General features: G+C 36.9%; 1 protein-coding gene across 5 annotated transcripts in view; it reads left to right on the forward strand.

Moving 5' to 3' along the window:
* LRBA (LPS-responsive vesicle trafficking, beach and anchor containing) overlaps positions 1–23,018 on the forward strand; it is a 758,995-nt gene that overhangs the window by 120,448 nt on the left and 615,529 nt on the right. For all 5 annotated transcript variants that reach the window (XM_010840761.1, XM_010840760.1, XM_010840763.1 and 2 more), the window contains exons 14-18: positions 3,137–3,305; positions 6,775–6,854; positions 8,194–8,256; positions 12,035–12,132; positions 20,644–20,736. In XM_010840761.1, the coding sequence (XP_010839063.1) occupies positions 3,137–3,305; positions 6,775–6,854; positions 8,194–8,256; positions 12,035–12,132; positions 20,644–20,736 (503 nt within the window). The remainder of the gene's footprint in view (positions 1–3,136; positions 3,306–6,774; positions 6,855–8,193; positions 8,257–12,034; positions 12,133–20,643; positions 20,737–23,018) is intronic.

The following is a 23,018-nucleotide window of genomic DNA, read 5'->3' on the forward strand; positions in this document are numbered from 1 at the left end:
TTTCAAGGATTGTTTCAAGTTACTTCTTAAACTTTTTACTAAACACTTCTTTGTCTTAACTAAGCAGCGCATTTGTAAGCCTTTGGGCCTCTTTTGATGTGGTCAAAAAACCTCCTCTTATTAGATACTTAGTTGTAGGGGAATATTTTAAAAATTTCATTATATCATTTCCTTACGTCCGTAGTATTATTGCACTGTATTTCTTACCTTTTCCTTGTTAATAATTTTCTTTAATTTCCTTTTTAGAATTTGCAGTTGATTTGTTAATATTAAACTTCAGTTTTGTTTCAGCCTTATGCTTTGTGTATCCTTGAGGGGTTATATCTAATTTTATCATAAAGGTAGTTATAACAAAAAGCAGATATAAAGTTTGTTTGACCTAAAGGTCATACAATTTGGGGGAGAAAGGAGCTTTTTAACAAAAAGAATGCAACATGTAAAATTAGGTTTAGGATTTTGCAAGGAACATGTGTAGGTGAGTGGGCATAAAGTTTAAGCTTCATTAGCTTCATGGTAAATTCACCTCTGGTTACCAAAGTTGAGGGTATGGTCGTATGAATCAATCTTTGCTTTTGGAACAGGCTGCTCCTAGTCATTTATAATACGCATTTAAGTTTGATTTGCTCAGAGACAGTCTTTTAAATGACCTAACACGAGAGATGAGTTTTCTTGTAGACAATAGTCTTTCATTTGTTGAGTGGCCGGCCTTATGGATACAGTGGTGAATAAGACAGGTCTGATTCCTGCTCTCATACACAGAATTTAGGTGTGATGGGAAAGACATTTTCATCTATTTGTGTGGCTATTAGATTATATAGAGTGAAGAATTATTCATAATCAGAATATGCATGATCCTGAGGTCACTGTTCTTATTTACCTCAGTATGTTGCTGTTCAATCCTATTAATTTGTCTTTATCTGCAGTATCATTCTCAGGAAACTGACTTTCTCCAGTTTTCCATATCTTGGTTTTTCACTTTTTGTTAGAATTCGTTCATGCTTTCAACATATCACAGTCACTCTCATCAGAACATTTCTTAGCCCCCAAATTTGTAAAGGTTTCTCTTTGTTTTCAGAATAAAGCATTAAGTCTTCATGCCAGTTCTTTCTAGGCTTTCTATATGAAAAATCAGTTATCCTCAATGGGTAAGTGGGTACCAAAAGTTATCCTAGAGCAGTGGTTCTTAATCTTGGCTGTCTATAGAATTAGTTGGTAAGGGTTTTTTTTTTTTTTTTTTTTTTTTAATGAAAAGAGAATCTCACTCCCTCTTCCCTAGATTCTGATTTAATTGTTCTGGGACAAGACCCAGACAGGTATTTTAAAAAATGTTTTCCAGGTATTTTAATGCAGGCAAGATTGAGGATGGTTGTTATAGATCTAGGGAAGCTTTTTGTGTTATCTACAATATTCTCTATTTGAAATTTCCTCTTATTGTTAGAACTATTCATCTTCAAAGCCTACCTTAATATCTACTCTAGTAGTGAAACTTTTCTTGACTCTTTTAGCTTATCCTAAAATAATTTCTCTGGCCTCTGAATTAATAGTATTTCATAGCTCTATTGCACTCGTTTTGCAGTTAATTACATATTGCCACATGAGCTTTCTTATGTTTCAGTAGGGGTATTTATTACCTTTGGTTTTTCACTTAAAATTGTGTGTATGTTTAATCTTCTCCATTAGATTTTTAGCTACTGAGGGACAGTGTCTGCACCATTGTATATTCAGTAATACAGTGCTACAAATACAGGTGAAGGTAAATATTTTCTGATTGAAATATCACACTTAAGAATTTGAATCATGTCATAGAAAGTTCTGTATATCCTCAATAACAACTAAGCTGGGGCTGTCTATTTGAACAGCAGTAGCAACATCAAAATGATGTTATCATTCAGCAACTCTGTGGATTATAGCATGTTTATGATTTTCTAAACCACAGTTGGGTTTCTCTCATGGTTCAGCAGTAAAGAGTCTACTTCTCAATGCAGGAGATGTGGGTTCTATCCCTGGGTCAGGAAGATCCCCAGGAGGAGGAAATGGCAACCCACTCCAGTATTTGCCAGGGAAAGCCCATGGACAGAGGAGCCTGGCAGGTTACAGTCCATGGGTTGGCAAAGACTCAAACATGACTTAGCTACTAAACAACAACAGCAAACTACAGCCATCTTTCAGACTTCGATTTTAAGGGGCTCAGAGTCTGCCGTTCTGGACCTTGTACTGTTACTCATTGACTCCCTTATTCATTTAGGCTTGTTTGTTTATAGGGCATCTGGAATATAGGCACCTAATTTTTATCTTTCAGGCTTAAAAAGGAAAATGCCCTCAGCATCTGGGAATGTCCATTATGTTTAAACATAAATACTCATTGTAAATGATCAGGAGTAGTTTCAGTTTTGGTCAAATTTCATGCCTTCCTTAATATTTTTTAGTTAATAAAGTATATCCACTAGTAATGCAGTGAAAAATTCTTGATTTTGATATGAAAGTAGGACAAAAGTGGTTTTTATTTTGTGCCAAGATTATAATTACAATCTTTGTAGTAATGAGCTGCTATAACAAAATTCTTTTTTTCTAATAAATATTTCTTAAGATAGGCTTTACATATTTTTGTATGATTTTCTTTTTTTGATCTGTTTTTTAGTTATTCCTGCTGTTTTTTTTTAATTTCTTATGAGTTATTCCAGCTACTAGTTTTCTCCAGAACAAAGACAATTTCTAGCTTTTGAGAACAATTATGCAAAGTATAAATAGTAGGTTTATTATAAAGAAGTGTGTAAGTTCATGAATAATTGCTGATTGCTAAACAGGAATCAGTTTTCTCAGCACTATAGGAACAGTGCTGCAAAAGCGCGGTGTATGTGGGATGTTTACTTCATAGTATGTGGGGGTGTTCACTTCATAGCGCTGCTGTAACAGGAGCGTTGGCCTGCTTTTGTTTTGTAAGGAGCGTGTGTGCTTCTGGGTATGTGTCCGTGGCTATATGTTGTCTGTTAACATGGAGGTTACTATCAAGCTAATTAAGCAGCTTGCTTTTTAGAACGAGTGTGGTCCGAATAGAGCAACCTGAGAGTATTACTGGAAAGAACGGTAAAATGCTGGTCTGTTTCTTTGATTTGAGCTCTTCATTTTGATTCTCTAGGTGCAGTTGACACTCTATACTTACCTGTCCACGGAATTCATTGGTACAGTCAACATATATAATGCCATTCGGAGAGTTGGCACAGTGCTTCTCATAATGCATACACTGAAGTACTACTACTGGGCGGTGAACCCTCAAGATCGGAGTGGGATTACCCCAAAAGGATTAGGTATTTCATCTCTATCTGTATATTATGTTACATATATATGCAAATTCAGGAGTTTCTCTTCCCTCCTTCTTTCCCTCCCTCTTTCTTGCATTTCTTTTTTTCCTAAAACAATGCATTATTCTGAAAGTTTTTCTAAATCTTTTCATGGCAAAATTTCATTTTAATCTTGCTGATAATTTTAATAGTTTGTCCTAAATTGTGGTTGACAGAGATTAACAGCTCACTATTTTTATAGAAGAATGCTACTTTTGCTAGTATGAGTTCTTTGGGGATCAAATATGACTAGGATGATTTCTAAGGCATTGAGAATGAGAGAAAATTCTATATTAGCAACTAGTATTGATGTTGAGTTCAGTTATTCCATTGAAAGTCATTGACAGCAGTGTTTTTTGAGAGAATGGAGATTTTTTTGTAGGAGTAGGGAGTATCTGCTTCTAATAACTAATTTAAGGAAACTACAGAATTTCAGTAATTATTTTCCTGTATAATCGGAACTAACCTATTGGAAGACTAATGTTCATTATTATGTCAATAGTTCATAGAAGGGATCAAAATAAAAATTTTGACAAATAGTGGCTTGTTTAAAGTATTGCCAAACCTGCTTAAAACTGGTTTGCATTATTGCTCATTGTTGTTCAGTCGCTAAGTTGCGTCCTATTCTTTGTGACCCCATGGACTGCAGCATGCCAGGACTCGGAAGTCTTTCACTATCTCCTGGAGTTTGCTCAGACTCACGTCCATTGAGTCGATGATGCCATCCAACCACCTCATCCTCTTTTGCCCCCTTCTCCTGCCCTCAGTCTTTGCTAGCATCATGGTCTTTTCCAGTCAGTTGGCTCTTCACATAAGGTGGCCAAAGTATTGGAGCTTCAGGTTCAATATCAGTCTTTCCAATGAATATTCAAGACTGATTTCCTTTAGGATTGACTGGTTTGATCTCCTTGCTGTCTAAGGGAATCTCAAGAGTCTTCTCCAGTACCACAGTTTGAAAGCATCACTTCTTCGGTTCTTCTTTATGGTCTGACTCTCACATCTGTATGTGGCTACTGGGAAAACTGTAGCTTTGACCATATGGACCTTTGTCAACAAAGTGATGTCTTTGGTTTTTAATACACTGTCTAGGTTTTTCATAGCTTTTCTTCCAAGGAACATCTGCCTTTTAATTTTATGGCTGCAGTCGCCATCCATAGTGATTTTAGAGTGGTATCATCTGCATATCTGAGATTGTTGGTATTTCTCTCAGCAATCTTGATTCCACCTTGTGATTCCTTCAGTCTAGCATATTGCTTGATGTACTCTGCATGTAAGTTAAATAAGCAGGGTGACCATATACAGCCTTGTTGTACTCCTTTCCCAGTTTTGAACCTGTCAGTTGCTCCATGTCTGTTCTTTCTTGGCCTGCTTACAGGCTTCTCAGGGGATAGGTAAGGGTGGTATGGTATTCTTGTCTCTTTAAGAATTTTTCACAGATTGTTGGGATCCACGCAGCCAAAGGCTTTAGGGTAATCAGTGAAGCAGAAGTAGATGTTTTTCTAGAATTCCCTTGTTTTCTCTGTAGTCCAACATGTGTTGGCAATTTGATCTCTGGTTCCTCTGCCTTTTCTAAATTCAGCTCTAGGGCTTATTTTTGCTGACTATTAGAGTGTCTCCATCTTCATCTGCGAAGAATATAATCAGTCTGTTGTTGGTATTGATCATATGGTGACATCTATGTGTAGAGTCGTCTCATGTGTAGTTGGAAGAGGGTGTTTGCTATCACCAGTGTGTTCTCTTGACAAAACTGTGTTAGCCTTTGCCCTGCTTCCTTTTGTACTCCAAGGTCAAACTTGCCTGTTACTCCAGGTTTATATCGTAAAAGAGGGTTAACCAGGGTTAATAGGCTGATAGTTCCAGTAGAATTTGGTGCAGGGGCTCAGAGTATGGCCCTGCTATTTTGTCAGCTTGTCTCTCTCCATTTCCCAGTTCTTCTGTATTGGCTCTTTCCATGTAGTTTCTCTCTTTGTATTACCAAGCAGCCACCCTACCTTCATATCCCCACAACTTTAAATCTAGCAAGAGTATCTGCCTGTATCGAGCATTTCCAGCAAAAGTCCTTTTAGTCTCTTTGTTGCTCACTGGCTCTGATTGCATCGTGTGTCTATCTGCATGACAGTGTTCTTCAGATTGCCCAGAAGAGGAGGCCCTTCTTAGCCCCAGAACACATGATCTGAGTGTGAAGATGGGTTCAGTCCCTTTATAAGAATTGAGGGCTGTTGTTTTAAATCAGGAGATAGGTGCAGGAGAGTGAAACAATATACATTCTGATTTTTTACTCACATGCTTTGGTTGTTCATTGATTCACAAAGATGAGGTTTCATATTTGTACAATATTTTTTTAAATCCCTTTCAAAATAAACTAGATTTATTATCAGACAGTATGCTATCATTTAGAAAGCTGTGAGGACACATGAAAGTTCCATGATCTTGTTTAAGCTGGCATGTTGCAGCAGATCTAGAACCAAATCATTATTTCCTGATGGTGTGTGTCATGTACTGTCCTGGGTGTTTGTATTATATTCTGGCCTTGATTTTCTAACTGATTAGTGATCTTGGGAAAGTCTCATACTTATGTGAGAAAGCTGGCCAAACTTTATGATTCTGTTGTAGCTCTGTAACCTTTTCTTTGTCTAGGAATCGTCATGTGGAACAAATTTTAAACAATTTTCTTCCTAGTTTAATTGATCTGTTCAGGGTCGTGTTGGTCCTGTGCTTTGGTGGTCTAGGAACTAGCTGTAAATAATGATTAGTGGGGGGAAAATTGCAGAAAATATGAGGCAAGCAAGTACCTGAGTTAGGATCTTAGGACAATGAATATTTGGTTTCAAAAGCTTTCTGTTTGGGAATTATATGTTTCAGACATGAAAATTGACTTTAATGTGAGCCATGTGTGACCAAGGGCTTTTTCAAAAAGAGAAGGAGATGTCAGAGGTGGTCAGCACGATGTTTCCCGCCTTCATGGGTGATATTGTGTTGACGTGTACTTTTTGAGGGTTTTATATTAGCTTATACAGTGGTAACAGTGGAAAAGTTTTTTCATACTAAGTTCACATGTAAAGTTTAGACTTTCTTTTGCTCTTTTTCCTTTGTAAACTTATGTTACCATAGTAAGATTCCCAGAGAGTCTTTTAAAGCTAAATGTAAATTTGTTACCTTATCTTTCTGTTTTGAGATTCCTTTGACCTTAGTCAAAAACAAATGTCTTCATTGCAGTTTTTGTGTAACTGATTTTTTACATTAGAAACACTACATATGCAATCACGTTGAGATTGAATGCTTGTTTTTTCTAGAGACATTAAACTCTTCAGGAAAGTTACCTTTATGTTCCTTATAAGTAAGTGGGAAAACTGTTGGGAATGGGAATTTTATACTTCGCTTCGAGGTTTTTGAAATACTCAATGTGTGTGCATATGTGTTTGTCTTTTTTTAAAAGATGGACCACGACCTAATCAAAAAGAAATGTTTTCTCTACGAGCATTCTTGTTGATGTTTATTAAGCAATTAGTAATGAAGGTGAGTTCACATTTCTTATCCTATAGCATGTGTTTGTTGTAACATAATTTCACATAAACCACTCTGTTGGTTTATTTATTCTTTGCTCTGTTAATGGGTTTCCAGAGTGGAAAATACTTTGAAAGGTATTTATTTCCCTGTTTGTTTTTTCTTATTGTTTCTTAGGCATATATCGATAAACATTAATGCAGAATTAGAGATTGATAATTGTAACATATATGAATTTCTATTGGAGTTCAAGTGTATTCATACTTTCATTCAGCAAGTATTTACTGAGTTGCTAGTAGTTCCTACTAGTCTTAGACCTGGTGATACAACAGTCAGCAGAGCTGCTCAAAAGGAGGAGGTTTCATTTTTAGAGATTCCCTGTATCTGACATCCAGATTTTGAAAAATAATTTTCCTGTATAAAAACACACTGGATAGAAATGATTATATTTTGTTCCATTTCCTTCCACTATCAGTAAAGTAAAATTTAATATTATTTTTCAGGAAGATGTTTTGGTTTTATAAGATGCCAACATATAAATATATTTGTTCTCAATATTTTATTCAGTATTTTTCTATATCATTTTATTTTGTATTCTTTATAGTTTAATGTTTTATTAGCTGCCACATAATATTGTGGTAAATGGACCTACCTGTTGGTATATCTTTCAGAATCAGATATCTTATTTCCGTTTATTTAAAAATTTATCCTTTACATTGTCTCTTTAAGTTCTTTCCTAGTGTGTTTTGTTTCTACTTATCTTATTGTTCTTTTTTGAAATTTCATGTTTGTTTTATGATCAATAGTACAGTACCTTGGAAATTTTCATAATGCATTCATACTAAAAAGTGCAGTGTTTTTCCCACTGAAATTACTACTCAGTTTTTAGTACCTGACATTTTAACTTGGTAATTTTAGAAACTGCTCATTTCAGTCTCCAAATTTAATAGAAAAAGATAAACAGAAAAGTTATCTTCTGTATTTAAAGGAGTGATGGGTGTAATACCCTTATACTTACCTCAGTGATCGTTTTTGCTTACTTCAGGATTCTGAAGCTCTACTAGATAGGTTATCATCTATCCGTATTATAAGGCGCTGAAAACAGTGCTGACGTCTAATCTCTTTTGACTTTCTATATTGTGTTGCCTACTGCATGTCTTTAGTGCTTCCCTGAGTTTTTATTTTAGGTTTAGATTATTATTATTATTTTTTTTTTGGTTTAGATTCTATATTACATTATTTTTTTATGTTTATAGCAACTGACCAAGTTGGCAAATCTGTGTGTATAATTTTCCTTTTCAAAAAAGTTTTTTATATGTAAGTATAAAATACTTGTATTATGTTTTTTAAGGATAATGGAGTAAAGGAAGATGAACTACAGGCCATTCTTAATTATCTACTCACTATGCATGAGGTAACATGTGAATTTTATATGTTGGGATTTTATTTTTTGAAGTTATACTATGGGTTTTTTTAAACAAAAAAGAGTTAAAGAATTCTCTCATTAATGATGTAACTATGCCTGTACCTGTGCTCAGAATGGAGAGTAAATGTATCTAGGAACTAAATCTTAGCAATTTATATTTAAATATTCTTTATTACCACAACATGCCTCTGTGAATAAGCTTGAGAGGCTTTAAAAAGTATTAAAATTAGATCTCATTAACCTAATAAGACTAAAGAATAACCTAATAACCAAAAAATACTTTCAGTGTATTTCCAGGTACCAGTATAATAAATGGAAAAATAGATAACAAAAATGACTACAAATGATTAGACTTTTGAATTCTTAACATACTCTTCCCGCTGATTTTGCATAATCAGATACTGTTAAATCACTCATTTATAGTTGATTTAAAATTATGTGGTTGTAAAGGAGGTTAAACAGGTTGAAATGTCTGGAGTTTTTTCCTTTAGAGAGTTGGGAAAATTTGATATATGCCCGATGTAGTCTAAATAAATAATACAATTAAATGTATTTTATATAAGTTAAATCTGGAAGTGAATTTCATATAAAGCGTGGCGTTTATATGATAACTGATATTCCTGCGTATAATTCATGTTTTAAGAGTTAACATATTTGTTACAGCATGAGAATAGTGGCTTTTAAAATCATTAGTAGATAAGAGATGTGGTTTGAATCTGTCTTTGTTAATTGGGGCAGAAAAGAATGGGTTAAATTTCTTGGTAGCATCATGTTTGACCGAAACATTAATAATTATGATTTCTTTTTCCTCTTGAGTAGGGTAGTCTCTTTTTAGATTTTCTTGACCATTTGGGACCAAAATATTTCATAACTGAGAAACTGGAAGTCACAGTGATCTGTTACCCCGAAACTATTAAATCAGATATTTTTTGGGTCTTTCAAATCACACTTTTCCAAAGCCCCAGTGCCCTACCTCTAGATGATTTATTTAGCATATTGAGAATTAAATATTGAAGTAGCTGCCACAGCAAAAATTAAAAAGCAGTGAATGAACCTGGACTCAGGGCACCATAGGGATGACTGCCTGCTGCTTTCCTTTGTATCTGTGGGTTAGTAATGCCCAATAAGGCCCGCATGAGATACGAAATAGTAGACAAAGACTGTGAAGGGTTTTCTTGAAATTTGTAGATTTCAGAACTCCTATGTGCTTATTCTTGTGCTGTTCTGCAAATGTTATCAAATTATGCCATATACAGAAGTGTGTTCACCCAATAAACATCTATTGATCTTTCCCTGCTCATGCTTCCCTTTGTGTCTGGTTAAGCAAAAATAAAAGAAGCTGCATAGGAACAATTTTAAAGTCCAAAGAGACACCAACTTTGTTTTAAGGCTGCAGTAGCTGATAGGGAATCTTCTTGTTACCTTCTCCAGCCTTCTCTCTGGAGATACAGCAATAAATTCAGAAACCTGTTAGCTAACACAGGCATTTTAAACACTTCTCCATTGCTTCTTATACTACCTGCCATGCCTAACAGTGTATCATTTAAGATTTAAAAGTACAAATCCAGAGAGGGGAGAAAAATATACCGCCCCAAACAAAAACCCACCTTAAAGTTTTGGGGAAAAATTTTGCTTCCCTGTTCTCCACTCGGGTGATGAGACCCGCACCATCACTGCAGTGTCAATTTTAAAAAATGTCAAGAGGCAGTCTGTACACAGATGGGCTTGCAGTATATATTTCTGTGGCTCAGGTGGTGAGTCTAGTGGTGTTTATCACATCATGTCTGCCTTGGACAAATTAAAAAATGAAAAGTTTATTATTACCATGTATATAGATAGAGAAAAAGTAAGAGAATTCTAGAAAGAAACATAGAAAAGGCGTACAAAAAATAGCAAAAAAAAAAAAAAAAGAAAAAGCAAGAGAATTCCAGAAAAACATCTATTTCTACTTCATTGACTATGCTAAAGCCTTTGACTGTGTGGATCACAACAAACTGTGGAAAATTCTTAGAGTTGGGAATACCAGACCACCATACCTGCTTCCTGAGAAACCTGTGTGCAGGTCAAGAAGCAACAGAATTGGACATGGAACAATGGACTGGTTCCAAATTGGGAAAGCAGTACATCAAGGCTGTATGTTGTCACCCTGCTTATTTAACTTATATGCAGAGTACATCATGTGAAATGTCGGGCTGGATGAAGCACAAGCTGGAATCAAGATTGCCAGGAAAAATATCAATAACCTCAGATATGCAGGTGACACCACACTTATGGCAGAAAGTGAAGAAGAACTAAAGAGTCTCTTGATGAAAATGAAAGAGGAGAGTGAAAAAGCTGGCTTGAAACTCAACATTCAAAAAACGAAGATCATGGCATCTGGTCCCATCACTTCATGGCAAATAGATGGGGAAACAGTGGAAACAGTGACGGACTTGATTTTCCTGGGCTCCAAAATCACTGCAGATGGTGACTGCAGCCATGAAATTAAAAGACGCTTGCTCCTTGGAAGGAAAGCGGTGACAGACTTAGCATATTAAAGAGCAGAGACATTACTTTGCCGACAAAGGTCCATCTATTTAAAGCTATGATTTTTCCAGTAGTCATGTATGGATGTGAGAGTTGGACTATAAAGAAAGCTGAGCGCCGAAGAATTGATGATTTTGAACTGTGGTTTTGGAGAAGACTCTTGAGAATCCCTTGGACTGCAAGGAGATCCAACCAGTCAATCCTAAAGGAAATCAGTCCTGAATAATCATTGGAAGGACTAAAGCTCCAATACTTGGGTCACCTGATGTGGAGAACTGACTCATTGGAAAAGACGTTCCTGATGCTTGGAAAGATTGAAGGTGGGAGGAGAAGGGGACAACAGAGGATGAAATGGTTGGATGACATCATTGACTTGATGGACATGAGTTTGAGCAAGCTCCAGGAGTTGGTGATGGACAGAGAAGCCTGGTGTGCTGCAGTCCATAGGGTTGCAAAGAGCTGGACACGACTGAGGGACTAATATGTACTGATACCTTTAATACTAACCACAGATGATATGGGGCTTCCCTGATGGCTAAGATGGTAAAGAATCTGCCTGCAGTGCAGGAGACCCAAGTTTTATCCCTGGGTTGTGAAAATCCCCTGGAGAAGGGAATGGCAGTCCGGTCCTATATTCTTGCATGGAGAAGTCCATGGACAGAAGCTACAGTCCATGGGGTTGCAAAGAGTTGGACACGACTGATCTGCTAACACTTTTTCCCAGATAGGATGTGAGAACTGTCTAGTTATCATTTCCCGTAAGATCTGGTTTCAGAACTAGTTTCTAGAGGGACTTAGTGCACGTCGTGGTCCTAGCTGCCCCAACACTACTGCTATGTTCCCAACGCCTTCTTAGCATTTTGAAGCTTCAGTTTGTCTTTGTTGTAATAAAACAGAACAGCCTGTTTGTCCTTCCCTGCCAATTTCTTGATACGTAATCATTCCAAAAAAAAAAAAAGAAACCTGTAAATCAATACCTGTTATAACAGTGGAATATGTTTTAAGAAATCTTGACACAGTACAATAGTCATTTTATATCTTTGATTATGAAATTGACTCTTTGGTGTTGTGTATTTTGAATTCTACAGATGAATATGTATATTAAATAGTGTGTTTTAAACAAGTGTATTTGTTCAGAAGCCTACTTATTTTTTTGATATTCTAATTCATTATTACAGAAGTAGTCATTGTTCAAATAAGTTGTTTTCCTTATTTAAAAAAAATTCTAAAATAATTTTAGGATGACAATCTAATGGATGTGCTACAGCTGCTTGTTGCATTAATGTCAGAACATCCTAACTCTATGATACCTGCTTTTGACCAAAGGAATGGGTTACGGTAAGAGTTTAACATTTCAAGAATTTTAATATATTTAATATAAGAGATTAGTTTTTAAATGATAGGTTCTTAGAAATGAAAATTGTTACTGGATCCTATAAAACAGGATATAAGATCCTTTTATTTCATGTCTTATGTTTTTTGAAAAATTCTTCAGCGATAGAGGCTGTGTTACTGTTTAATATGTGAGGACAGATCAGGCAAATCATTCCAGTGTTTGTATAGTTAATGCTGTTATACAGCTATTGTGAGGTCAGATTCTCTTAACAGACGTGTCTTTAGGTCCTAGAATAGTAATATACAATTGTGATCTAAGAGAAGATCTCTATGTCTTTCCTTTAAAATATAACGTCTTCCAACCTCAGTCCCAAGTCATCATTGTATTAGTCTGCTCAGCATGCTGTAACAAAATATCCTAGACCAGGTAGTTTAAACACCAACAATTTGTTTTCTCACAGTTTTGGAGACTGTAAGTCCAAGATAAAGGTGCTGAAGGGAGGCTTGGTGTCTGGTGAGGGCTTTCCCTTTGGAGTGTAGGCAGCCTCCTTCCCACTGTGCTGACATGACCTTTCTGTACAGGGCAGAAAGACAGCAAGTGAGAAAGCAGAAAGCTCTTTGTTTTTTTTGTTTTGTTTTTTTTTTAAATAAGGACGCTAATCCACTTGAATCAGGACCCACCTTTATGACCTCATTTAATTTTTGTTTTTTATTTAAATTTTTAATTGGAGTATAGTTTATTTACAATGTTGTTAGTTCCAAGTGTACAGCAAAGTGATTCAGTTGTAACTATACATATATCTAGTCTTTTTAGATTTTTTTCCCATATAGGTCATTACAGAGTATTGAGTAGAGTTCTCTGTGCTCTACAGTAGGTCCTTATTTGTTATCTGTTTTCTCCCAAATTCCCCCCTGCCCCACCTCCTAATCATAGTTTTTTTAAATTCCCTGTCTTAAAACTTCTCTGTCATGTTTGTGTCTTGTTCTGATGATAGGTTTACCCCTTCAGACTGTATTTTCTTGCCTCGTTTGCATGTCTTGACCTCCTTTAACTTAACTGATTTCTTCTCCAAATACAGCTACAGTTGAGCTTAGGGATTTAGTATATGAATTGGGGAGCACATATTCAGTCTGTAACAATTATCAGCAACAAAAGAGAATACTTCTGTTTTAAGTCTTTCATTTAATGGGAAGGTTTTTGGGGCACAAAAGTTGAACACATACTTTGCTGAGTGATCAGCTACAGTAAGTAATTTAATAATCTAGCTATAATAAATTTTCCATACCATGGATCATGGAGAAAGTAAGGGACTTGCAGAAAAACATCTGCTTCATTGATTACACTAGCACCTTTGACTGTGTGGCTCACAGCAAACTGTGAAAAATTCTTAAAGAGATGGGAGAAATGGGAGTACCAAACTACCTTACCTCTCTCTTGAAAAACCTATATATGAGTGAAGAAGCAGCAATTAGAACCAGACATGGAAAAATGGACTGGTTCAAAATTGGGAAAGGAGTATAGCAAGGCTGTATATTGTGATCTTGCTTATTTAACTTATGTGCAGAAATGCTGGGCTTGGATGAATCATTAGCAGGAATCAAAATTGCCAGGGGAAATATCAACAACCTCAGATATGCAGGTGACACCATTCTAATGGCAGAAAGTGAAGAGGAACTAAAGATCCTTTTTATGAGGGTGAAAGAGGAGAGTGAAAAAGCTGGCTTCAAACTCAGCATTCAAAAAATTAAGATCATGGCATCTGGTCCCGTCAATTCATGGCAAATAGATGGTGAAAAAGTGGAAGCAGTGACAAACTTTATTTTCTTAGGCTCCAAAATCACTGTGGATGGTGACTGTAGTCATGAAACTAAAAGATGCTTGCTCCTTGGAAGAAAAGCTATGACAAACCTAGACAGTGTATTAAAAAGCAGAGCTGTCACTTTGCCCACAAAGGTCTGTATGGTCTAAGCTGTGGCTTTTCTAGTAGTGTACAGATGTGAGAGTGGGACCATAAAGAAGGCTAAGTGCTGAAGAACTGATGTTTTTGAATTTTGCTGGAGAAAACTCTTCAGAGTCTTGGACAGCAAGGAGATTAAACCAGCCAGTCCTAAAGAAAATCAACTCTGAATATTGATTTAAGGGCCGTTGGTTAAGCTCCAATACATTGACTGCCTGATGCAAAGAGCCAGTTTATTGGAAAAGACCTTGATGCTGGGAAAGATTGAAGGCAAAAGGAGAAGGGGGAAGCAGAGGATGAGATGGTTGGATGGCATCATCAACCCAATGGACATGAATTTCAGCAAACTGGGAGATAGTGGGCGACAGTGGAGCCTGGCGTGCTACAGTCCGTGGGGTTGCAAAGAGTCGGACATGACTTAGCAACTGAATGACAACAGCAACCAGTCTTTTATAACAGACTTTTGATTTGTTGTTTTTCGATACTTTGTGTATAAGATAGAAGAGGACTTTATGCATTATACTTAGGGAGTGCATTTTCAGAAATTCCCAGAGAAGCAGAACCAAAAGTGTTTGTGTGCATGTGTGTGTGTGTGTGTGAGAGAGAGAGAGAGAGACAGACAGACATGTATGTTAAGGAATTGGCTTATGTGATTGTAGAAGCTGACAGGTCCAAAGTTTGCAGGGTAGGCTGGCAGGTGGAGAGCCAGATAAGAGTTGATGTTGCAGTTTGAGATTAAAGTCTGTCTGCTGGCATAATTCCCTCTTCTTCTAGGGAGGTCAGTTTTTTGCTTTTCTATTAAGGCCTTTAACTGTTCAAATGAGGTACCCACATTATGAAGGGTAATTGACTTTATTCAGTCTACTGATTTAAATGTCAGAGTAAATGCTGACCTCATAGAATTATTTGGGAAATACTCCCTAACCCTAACCTATAATCTTTGCATCTTGTGATCTGTTAACGAATGTTGATTTTTGTTTTTTGTTTTAGCAGGAAAGGTCAGTCTTCAAGTTCTGCCTGTCCTCTATAAGTGGTTGTTCTCTTGTCCCTTCATTTTTAAAACCTCTCGTCTTTAAGTTTTTCTTGTACACGCACCACTCAGGGATTAAGGTGAGAACTGGGTGATAATTCGCATCTTCTTTAGAAAGACTTGATTGATCCTGTGGTCTGAGTTTGTCCCATACATTGCATCTCTTAGGTCAGTTTGTGGCTTTTGAAGGTTTTTACACAGGTCTTGCGGATTCTTCCCCTTTGTTTCCTCCTAGTTATTTAGGAGTCTCCTACCTTCTCTAGTCTGTGTGTGCTAAGTTGCTTCTGTTGTGTCCGCTCTTTGTGACCCAATAAAGGACAGAAATGGTATGGACTTAACAGAAACAGAAGATACTAAGAAGAGTATCTTGCCAGCTAAGAAGAGCTGGCAAGAAACACAGAAGGACTATACAGAAAAAATCGTCATTTTTCAGATAACCATGATGGTGTGATCACTCACCTAGAACCAGACATCCTGGAGTCCAAAATCAAGGGGGCCTTAGGAAGCATCACTACAAACAAAGCTCGTGGAGGTGATGGAATTCCAGTTGAGCTATTTCAAATCCTAAAAGATGATACTGTGAAAGTGCTGCACTCAAAATGCCAGCAGATTTGGAAAACTCAGCAGAAGCCACAGGACTGGAAAAAGGTCAGTTTTCATTCCAATCCCAAAGAAAGGCAATGCCAGAGAATGTTCAAACTACCTCACAGTTGCACTCATCTCACACGTTAGCAAAGTAATGCTCAAAACTCTCCAAGCTAGGCTTCAGCAGTACATGAATTGAGGACTTCCAGATGTTCAAGCTGGATTTAGAAAAGGCAGAGGAACCAGAGATCAAATTGCCAACATCTGTTTAACCATCAAAAAAGTAAGAGAGTTCCAGAAAAACATCTACTTCTGCTTTATTGATTACGTCAAAGCCATTGACTGTGTAGATCACAACAAACTGTGGAAAATTCTTTAAGAGATGGAAATACCAGACCACCTGACCTGCCTCCTGAGAAACCTGTATGTAAGTCAAGAAGCAACAGTTAGAACCAGACATGGAAGAACAGACTGGTTCCAAATTGGGAAGGGAGTTCATCAAGGCTGTATATTGTCACCCTGCTAATTTAACTTAATATGCAGAGTACCTCATGTGAAATGCTGGGCTGGATGAAGCACAAGCTGAAATCAAGATTGCCAGGAGAAATATCAATAACCTCAGATATGCAGATGATACCACTCTTAAGGCAGTAAGTGAAGAAGAACTGAAGAGCCTCTTGATGAAAATGAAAGAGGAGAGTGAAAAAGTTGGCTTAAAACTCAGCGTTTAAAAAGTGAAGATCATGGCATCCGGTTACATCATTTCAATGCAAATAGATGGGGAAACAATGGAAACAGTGACAGACTATTTTTGGGGGCTCCAAAATCACTGCAGATGGTGACTGCTGCCATGAAATTAAAAGAACCTTGCTTCTTGGAAGGATAGCTGTGACCAACCTAGACAACATATTAAAAAGCAGAGACATTATTTTGCCGACAAAGGTCCATCTAGTCAAAGCTATGGTTTTTTTTCAGTAGTCATGTATGGATGTGACAGTTGGACCATAAAGAAGGCTGAGAGCTGAAGAATTGATGCTTTTGAACTGTGGTGTTGGAGAAGACTCTTGAGAGTCCCTTGGACTGCAAGGAAGTCAAGCCAGTCAATCCTAAGGGAATTTCAGTCTTGAATATTCATTGGAAGGACTGATGCTGAAGCTGAAACTCCAATACTTTGGCTACCCAATGTGAAGAACTGACTCATTGGAAAAGATCCTGTTGCTGGGAAAGATTGAAGGCAGGAAGAGAAAGGGATGACAGAGGGTGAGATGGTTGGATGTCGTCATCGATTCAGTGGACATGAGTTTGAGCAAGCTCCTGGAGTTGGTGATGAATAGGGAAGCCTGGCCTGCTGCAGTCCATAGGGTTGCAGAGTCACACACGACTGAGCAACTGAACTGAATTGGACTGTGGCCTACCAGGCTCCTCTGTCCAAGGGGAGTTTCCAGGCAAGAATACTGGAGTGGTTTTCCATATGCTTTTCCAGGCCTCTAGTCTGTAGGAACCCATTTTCTTAATTCCTGTAACCTGAAGGATCATTTTTCTCACGATATTAGCTACTTGAACTTCTGAAAGAAAATTACTCTGAGATATAGACTGTGGGTCAGATTTACAAGAGAAAAGTAAAAATTCAGACTCTTACCTATAAAATGTGTAATGCCTAAGTATTAACTTCTCCACACCAATGCACCTGCTTTTTTGTAGTCTTCAGAGTACTTGCAAAATTACTTTTCTATTTGTCTGTAGTTTATAGTTCTGATACATAGGAAGAGAAGCTCTGTTGTCCTTACTCCATCTTGGTTGGTTGAATGTATATGTTCATTGTTACCCTGGCATTCAGAATATTTCACTGCTGTCAAAATCTTCTGTACTTTGCCTGTTCATCCTTCTCTCAGCACCCCCCAACCACCAAATCCACAACCACTAATCTTTTTATTGTCTCCCTTGTTCTGCCTTTTCTAGAATGCCATATAGTTAGTATCATTTAGTATGTATTTTTTTCAATCTGAGGCTTTCAACCAAAAGGCTTTTCATAGCTTGATAGCTCATTTCTTGTAGGCCTGAATAATATTTCATTGGTTGGATGTTTCCAGTTTATTTATGCATTGATCAAGGACATCTTGGTTGCTTGCGAGTTTTTGCAGTTACATGTAAAGCTGGTATAAACATGCATATGTCAGTTTTCCCTGAAAATATGTTTTCAGTTCCTTTGGATAAGTACCAAAGAGTGCAGTTGCTGGATTGTATGGTAAAAGTGTATTTAGTTTTGTAAGAAACTTCCAAACTGTCTTCCAGAGTGGCTATGCTTTCAGTTTCTTCTGAGGGTGATAATTTGTGTTGCTTCTCCCCCTCACCAGCATTTGGTGGTGTTTGGCCATTCTAATAGGTGTTTTATTTTTGTTTTCATTTGCATTTCCCTATGATGTGGAGCATCTTTTTGTATTCTTATTTGCCATCCGTGTATTTCCCTTGATGAAGTATCTATTAAGTCCTTTGGCTTGTTTATTGTTGGTATAGGAAAGCAATTGACTTGGGGTATCAATTTTGTATTTTTCAACCTTGCTATAATCGCTTCCTATTTCCATGATTTATTTTGTCAGTCAGTCCTAGATGTTCTTCGTAGGTGATCATGTCATCTGCAAACACGGATTGTGTTATGTGTTCCTTCGCAGTCTGTACGTATATTTACTTTTCTTGCTTTACCACTTTAGGAAGAAAATTTGGTATGATATTGTAAAGGAATGGTGAGAGGGGACAGTCGTGCCTTTCACTTGATCTAAGTAGTAAAGTTTTGAATTTTTTTCCCATTGAGTGTGATGTTAGCTGTAGGTTTTTTGTAGATAGTCTTTATCAAGTTGAGAAAGTTAACCCTCTGTCCTTAGTTTATTTAGAGTTTTTAACATGAATGGCTGTTGGATTTGTAAAAATTTTTTTTTTTATCTACTGATATAACTGATAACTTTTCTTATGTGTTTATGTGATGATTACCTTAATTGATTTTCAGATGTGAAACTATCCTTGTATACCCAGGATAAATCTCACTTGGTCATCGTATATACTTCTTATACTTTTTTGGATTTGATTTGCTGATGTTTTGTTGAGGATTTTTCATCTCTATTATGTGAGATATTTGTCTAATGTAAGATATTGGTCGTTTTCTTGCAGTGTTTTCTTCTGGTTTTGGTATAGGGTAATGGTGGCTCACAGAATGAGAGTAAGTTAGGAGTATTCCTTCTGCTTCTGTGCTCTGATGGAGCTGGTAGAGAACTGGTATCATTTCTTCCCCAAATGTTTAGTAGATTTTACCAGTGAATTCCTCTCGGTTTGGTACTTTCAATTTTGGTGGTTATTCAGTATCTTTAGTAGATATAAGCCTATTCATATCTTTTATTTTTTCTTATGTGTGTTTTGGCAGATGATGTCTTTCAAGGCATTGGCTTATTGCATGTAGGTTATAGAATTTGTGGGCGTAGAGTTCATAATATTCTTTTAGATGGGCATGGCATCTGTAGTTATATCCCTCTTTTTATATGTGACATTAGTGAATTATGTCCTTTCTCTTTTTTTCTTAGCTTCCAAGGAAGCTTATTGATTTTATTGGTCTTTTTGAAGAATCAAGTTTTATTTTTATTGATTTTCTCTACTTTTTATTGATTCCTACTCCAGTGCTTATTGTTTTTCTTCTGCTTACTTTCAATTGAATTTTCTCATCCAGATGCCCTAGAGTAAAAGCTTAGGTTATTGATTTTAGATCTTTCTTCTTTTCTGTTAGAATATATGTATTCAGTGCTGTAAATTTTCCTGTAAGTGCTGCTTTTGCAACATCCCACAAATTTTTATAAGTTGTGCTTTCATTTTCGTTTAGTTGAAAATGTTTTTAATTTTTTGAGATTTCTTCCTTAACCCACCTTTTATTTAGAAGTATTTTGGTGTTTTGCAGTTATCTATTATTGATTTCTAGTTTAATTTCATGTGGTTTTGGAGCCGGTGTTATGTAATCTCCAGTCTTTATATTTGTTGTTTATGTGTTTTTATGGTCCTGGATGTGGTCTATTTGGTGAATGTTCTGTGTGAGCTGAAGAAAAGTGTGTGTTTCTACTGTTGTACAAGCAAGTAGCACGTGTGTGTGTGGTCAGTTGTTTCCAGCTCCTGGCAACCGCATGAACTGGAGTCCTCCCGGCCCCTCCACAAATGTTTCCAGGCAGGAACATTGTAGTGGGTTGCCGTTTCCCTCCAGGTCATCTGTCACAGGGATCTAACCCGCGCCTCTCGCATCTCCTGAACTGGCAGTCGGGTTCTTTACCACCGGGTCACCTGGGTAGCCTGGAAGTAGTGCATAGATATCAGTGACATCCAGTTGTTTGATGCTATTTTTGAGATTAACTATGTGCTTCCTGATTTTCTGCCTGCTGGGTCTGTCTTTTTCTGAGAAAGGGATTTTGAAATCTCCCACTATGATAATGGATTAACTGTTTCTCCTTGCACTTCTGTAAATTTTGCCTTATGTACTTTTAGGCTCTGTAGCTAGGTACATGCACGTTAAAGACTGTTAGGTCATATTGGAGAATTGACCTGTTTTATCATGATATAATGTCCTTCTTTATCCCCGATAACTTTCCATACTTTGAAATCTGTCTGAAATTAATGTAGTTACTCTTATTTTTGATTAGTTATTAAGATGGTATATTTTTGTCCATTCAATTACTTACCTGTATATATTTTTATATTTAAAGTGGGTTTCTTGAAGAGAACATATAGTTGATAAGCAAATTTTTAAATGTTAGAAATGTGTATTAAATTCACTCATATCTTACTTGAAGATAGGTTTATAATTGTGTGACTAAGGTTTATAATTGTGTGACTATATGAAAAAATATGCATATATAAGATATTTACTTTTGAAAGATACTCATAGTAATTTGTTTTAAATTTTAATTTATTCAGTGTTATCTATAAACTTCTGGCATCAACAAGTGAAGGAATCAGAGTACAGGCTCTCAAGGCAATGGGCTATTTTTTAAAACACCTGGCCCCAAAGTGAGTATGCATGAAATCTAAAATGGACTGTTGCATATTACATATCAGTTTTATAAATCTTTGGGATAGTATTTACGTGTGGTCCCTCTAGTCTGTTTTTTATTTATTTTTATTCATAAAATTCTATATAAGTTTGGTCCTCTTTCTACATATTAAAAATAAAGTAGGGAACAGGAGTATATTGTTTCTGTTTCTATTTTAATTTTTCTGCATTTTGTTCACTATGAGAATACATTTGTGTAAGTTGAATTCTAAGTAAATCTAGGTGAGGACTTCTTTCAGGGGGCTTGATCACCATTTGCTTCATCTGTAGTATATAGCTAGCAGAATTAACTTGGGTATTTGTCACATACTGTATTCTGTTATATATATAACTAAAAACTGAAACCTGCAAGCTTCTTTTCTTAACTGAATGCAGACGTTCTTGTCCTACCTATTGTTCCTTATACCAGAATTGGTTTATTATAAAAATTAACAGTTTTGGTGGTAGAAAAGTATTGCTAACTTTGTAGTCTGTGTTGAATCCAGCTGGCTGACTGTACATAAGGTTACATTGGAACACAGCCACAATCATTTATTTGTTTATTATCTATGGCTGTTTATACAGCAGCAGTGTTGAGTTATTGCTGCAGAGAGCATGGTACACAAAACTGTAAATTTATACTATCCAGCCATTTGGAGAAAACATTTGACAAAGCCAGGGGTAGAATTAAGTTTGTAGTCCTTCAGTTTCTTAGTTTCTGCTTGAAAGTTTAATTTTAGTATGTTTACCTTCACAGTGTTCCTTTAAAAATTCTCTTGCATGTCTTCTACCTTTTCTTTCACATTGTTTTTCTACTTATTTGGCTTTAGATGATTATTCATGGTAGCTGCCAGTTAGTAAAAAATTGCTGTGAAGATTTGGCTTTAGATTATTATTCATGGTTCAATTCAGTTCAATTCAGTCTCTCAGTCGTGTCCGACTCTTTGCAACCCCATGGACTGAAGCACGCCAGGCCTCCGAGTCCATCGCCAACTCCCGGAGTTTACTCAAACTCATGTCGTTGAGTCAAGCTGTCATTTAACCATCTCATCGTCTGTCGTCCCCTTCTCCTCCTGCCTTCAATCTTTCCCAACATCAGGATCTTTTCTAATGACTCAGTTCTTCTCATCAGGTGGCCAAAGGATTGGAGTTTCAGCTTCAGCATCAGTCCTTCCAATGAATATTCAGGAGTGATTTCCTTTAGGATGGACTGGTTGGATCTCCTTGCAGTCCAAGGGACTCTCAAGAGTCTTCTCCAACACCACAGTTCAAAAGCATCAATTCTTTGGTCTCATAGTCTCATGTATAGTTGGATCTATACATGACTCTCAGATCTATACATGACTACTGAAAAAACCATAGCTTTGACTAGACAGACCTTTGTTGGCAAAGTAATGTTCAGCATTCAAAAGACGAAGGGCATGGCATCCAGTCCCATCACTTCATGGCAATTAGATGGGGATACAGTGGAAACAGTGAGAGACTTTATTTTCTTTGGCTCCAAAATCACTGCAGATGGTGACTGCAGCCATGAAATTAAAAGACACTTGCTCCTTGGAAGAAAAGCTATGACCAACCTAGACAGCATATTAAAAAGCCGACAAAGGTTTGACTAGTCAGAGCTATGATATTTCCATTAGTCATGTATAGATATGAGAGTTGGACCATAAAGAAAAATGGATGCCAAAGAATTGATGCTTTTGTACTGTGGTGTTGGAGAAGACTCTTGAGAGTCCCTTGGACTGCAAGGAGATCCAACCAGTCCATCCTAAAGGAAATCAGTCCTGAGTGTTCATTGGAAGGACTGATGCTGAAGCTGATACTCCAATACTTTGGCCACCTGATGCGAAGAACTGACTCATTGGAAAAGACCCTGATGTTGGGAAAGATTGAGGGCAGGAGGAGAAGGGGACAACAGAGGATGAGATGGTTGGATGGTATCACTAACTCGATGGACACGAGTTTGAGCAAGCTCTGGGAGTTGGTGATGGACAGGTAAGCCTGGCGTGCTGCAATCCATGGGGTTGCAAAGAGTCAGACATGAGTGAGGGGCTGAATCAAACTATGAAGATTTTGGTGATGATTTTTGCTGTGCTGTGGCATAACCAGTCGTATTTTTTTAAATTTTAGTTGTTCCCATATTGTAGTTTGTATTTCTGTACTTAAAAGATTTTGTGGCCTTGTAAGTTCTAGGTTGAAGGAAATTGGGGGCATTATTGAGCTGGAATTTGTTACTTTTGTGAAAAACATTTTTATGTCT

Source organism: Bison bison, unplaced genomic scaffold, assembly GCF_000754665.1.
Source record: "Bison bison bison isolate TAMUID 2011002044 unplaced genomic scaffold, Bison_UMD1.0 scf7180017864146, whole genome shotgun sequence".
Lineage (NCBI taxonomy): Eukaryota > Metazoa > Chordata > Mammalia > Artiodactyla > Bovidae > Bison > Bison bison.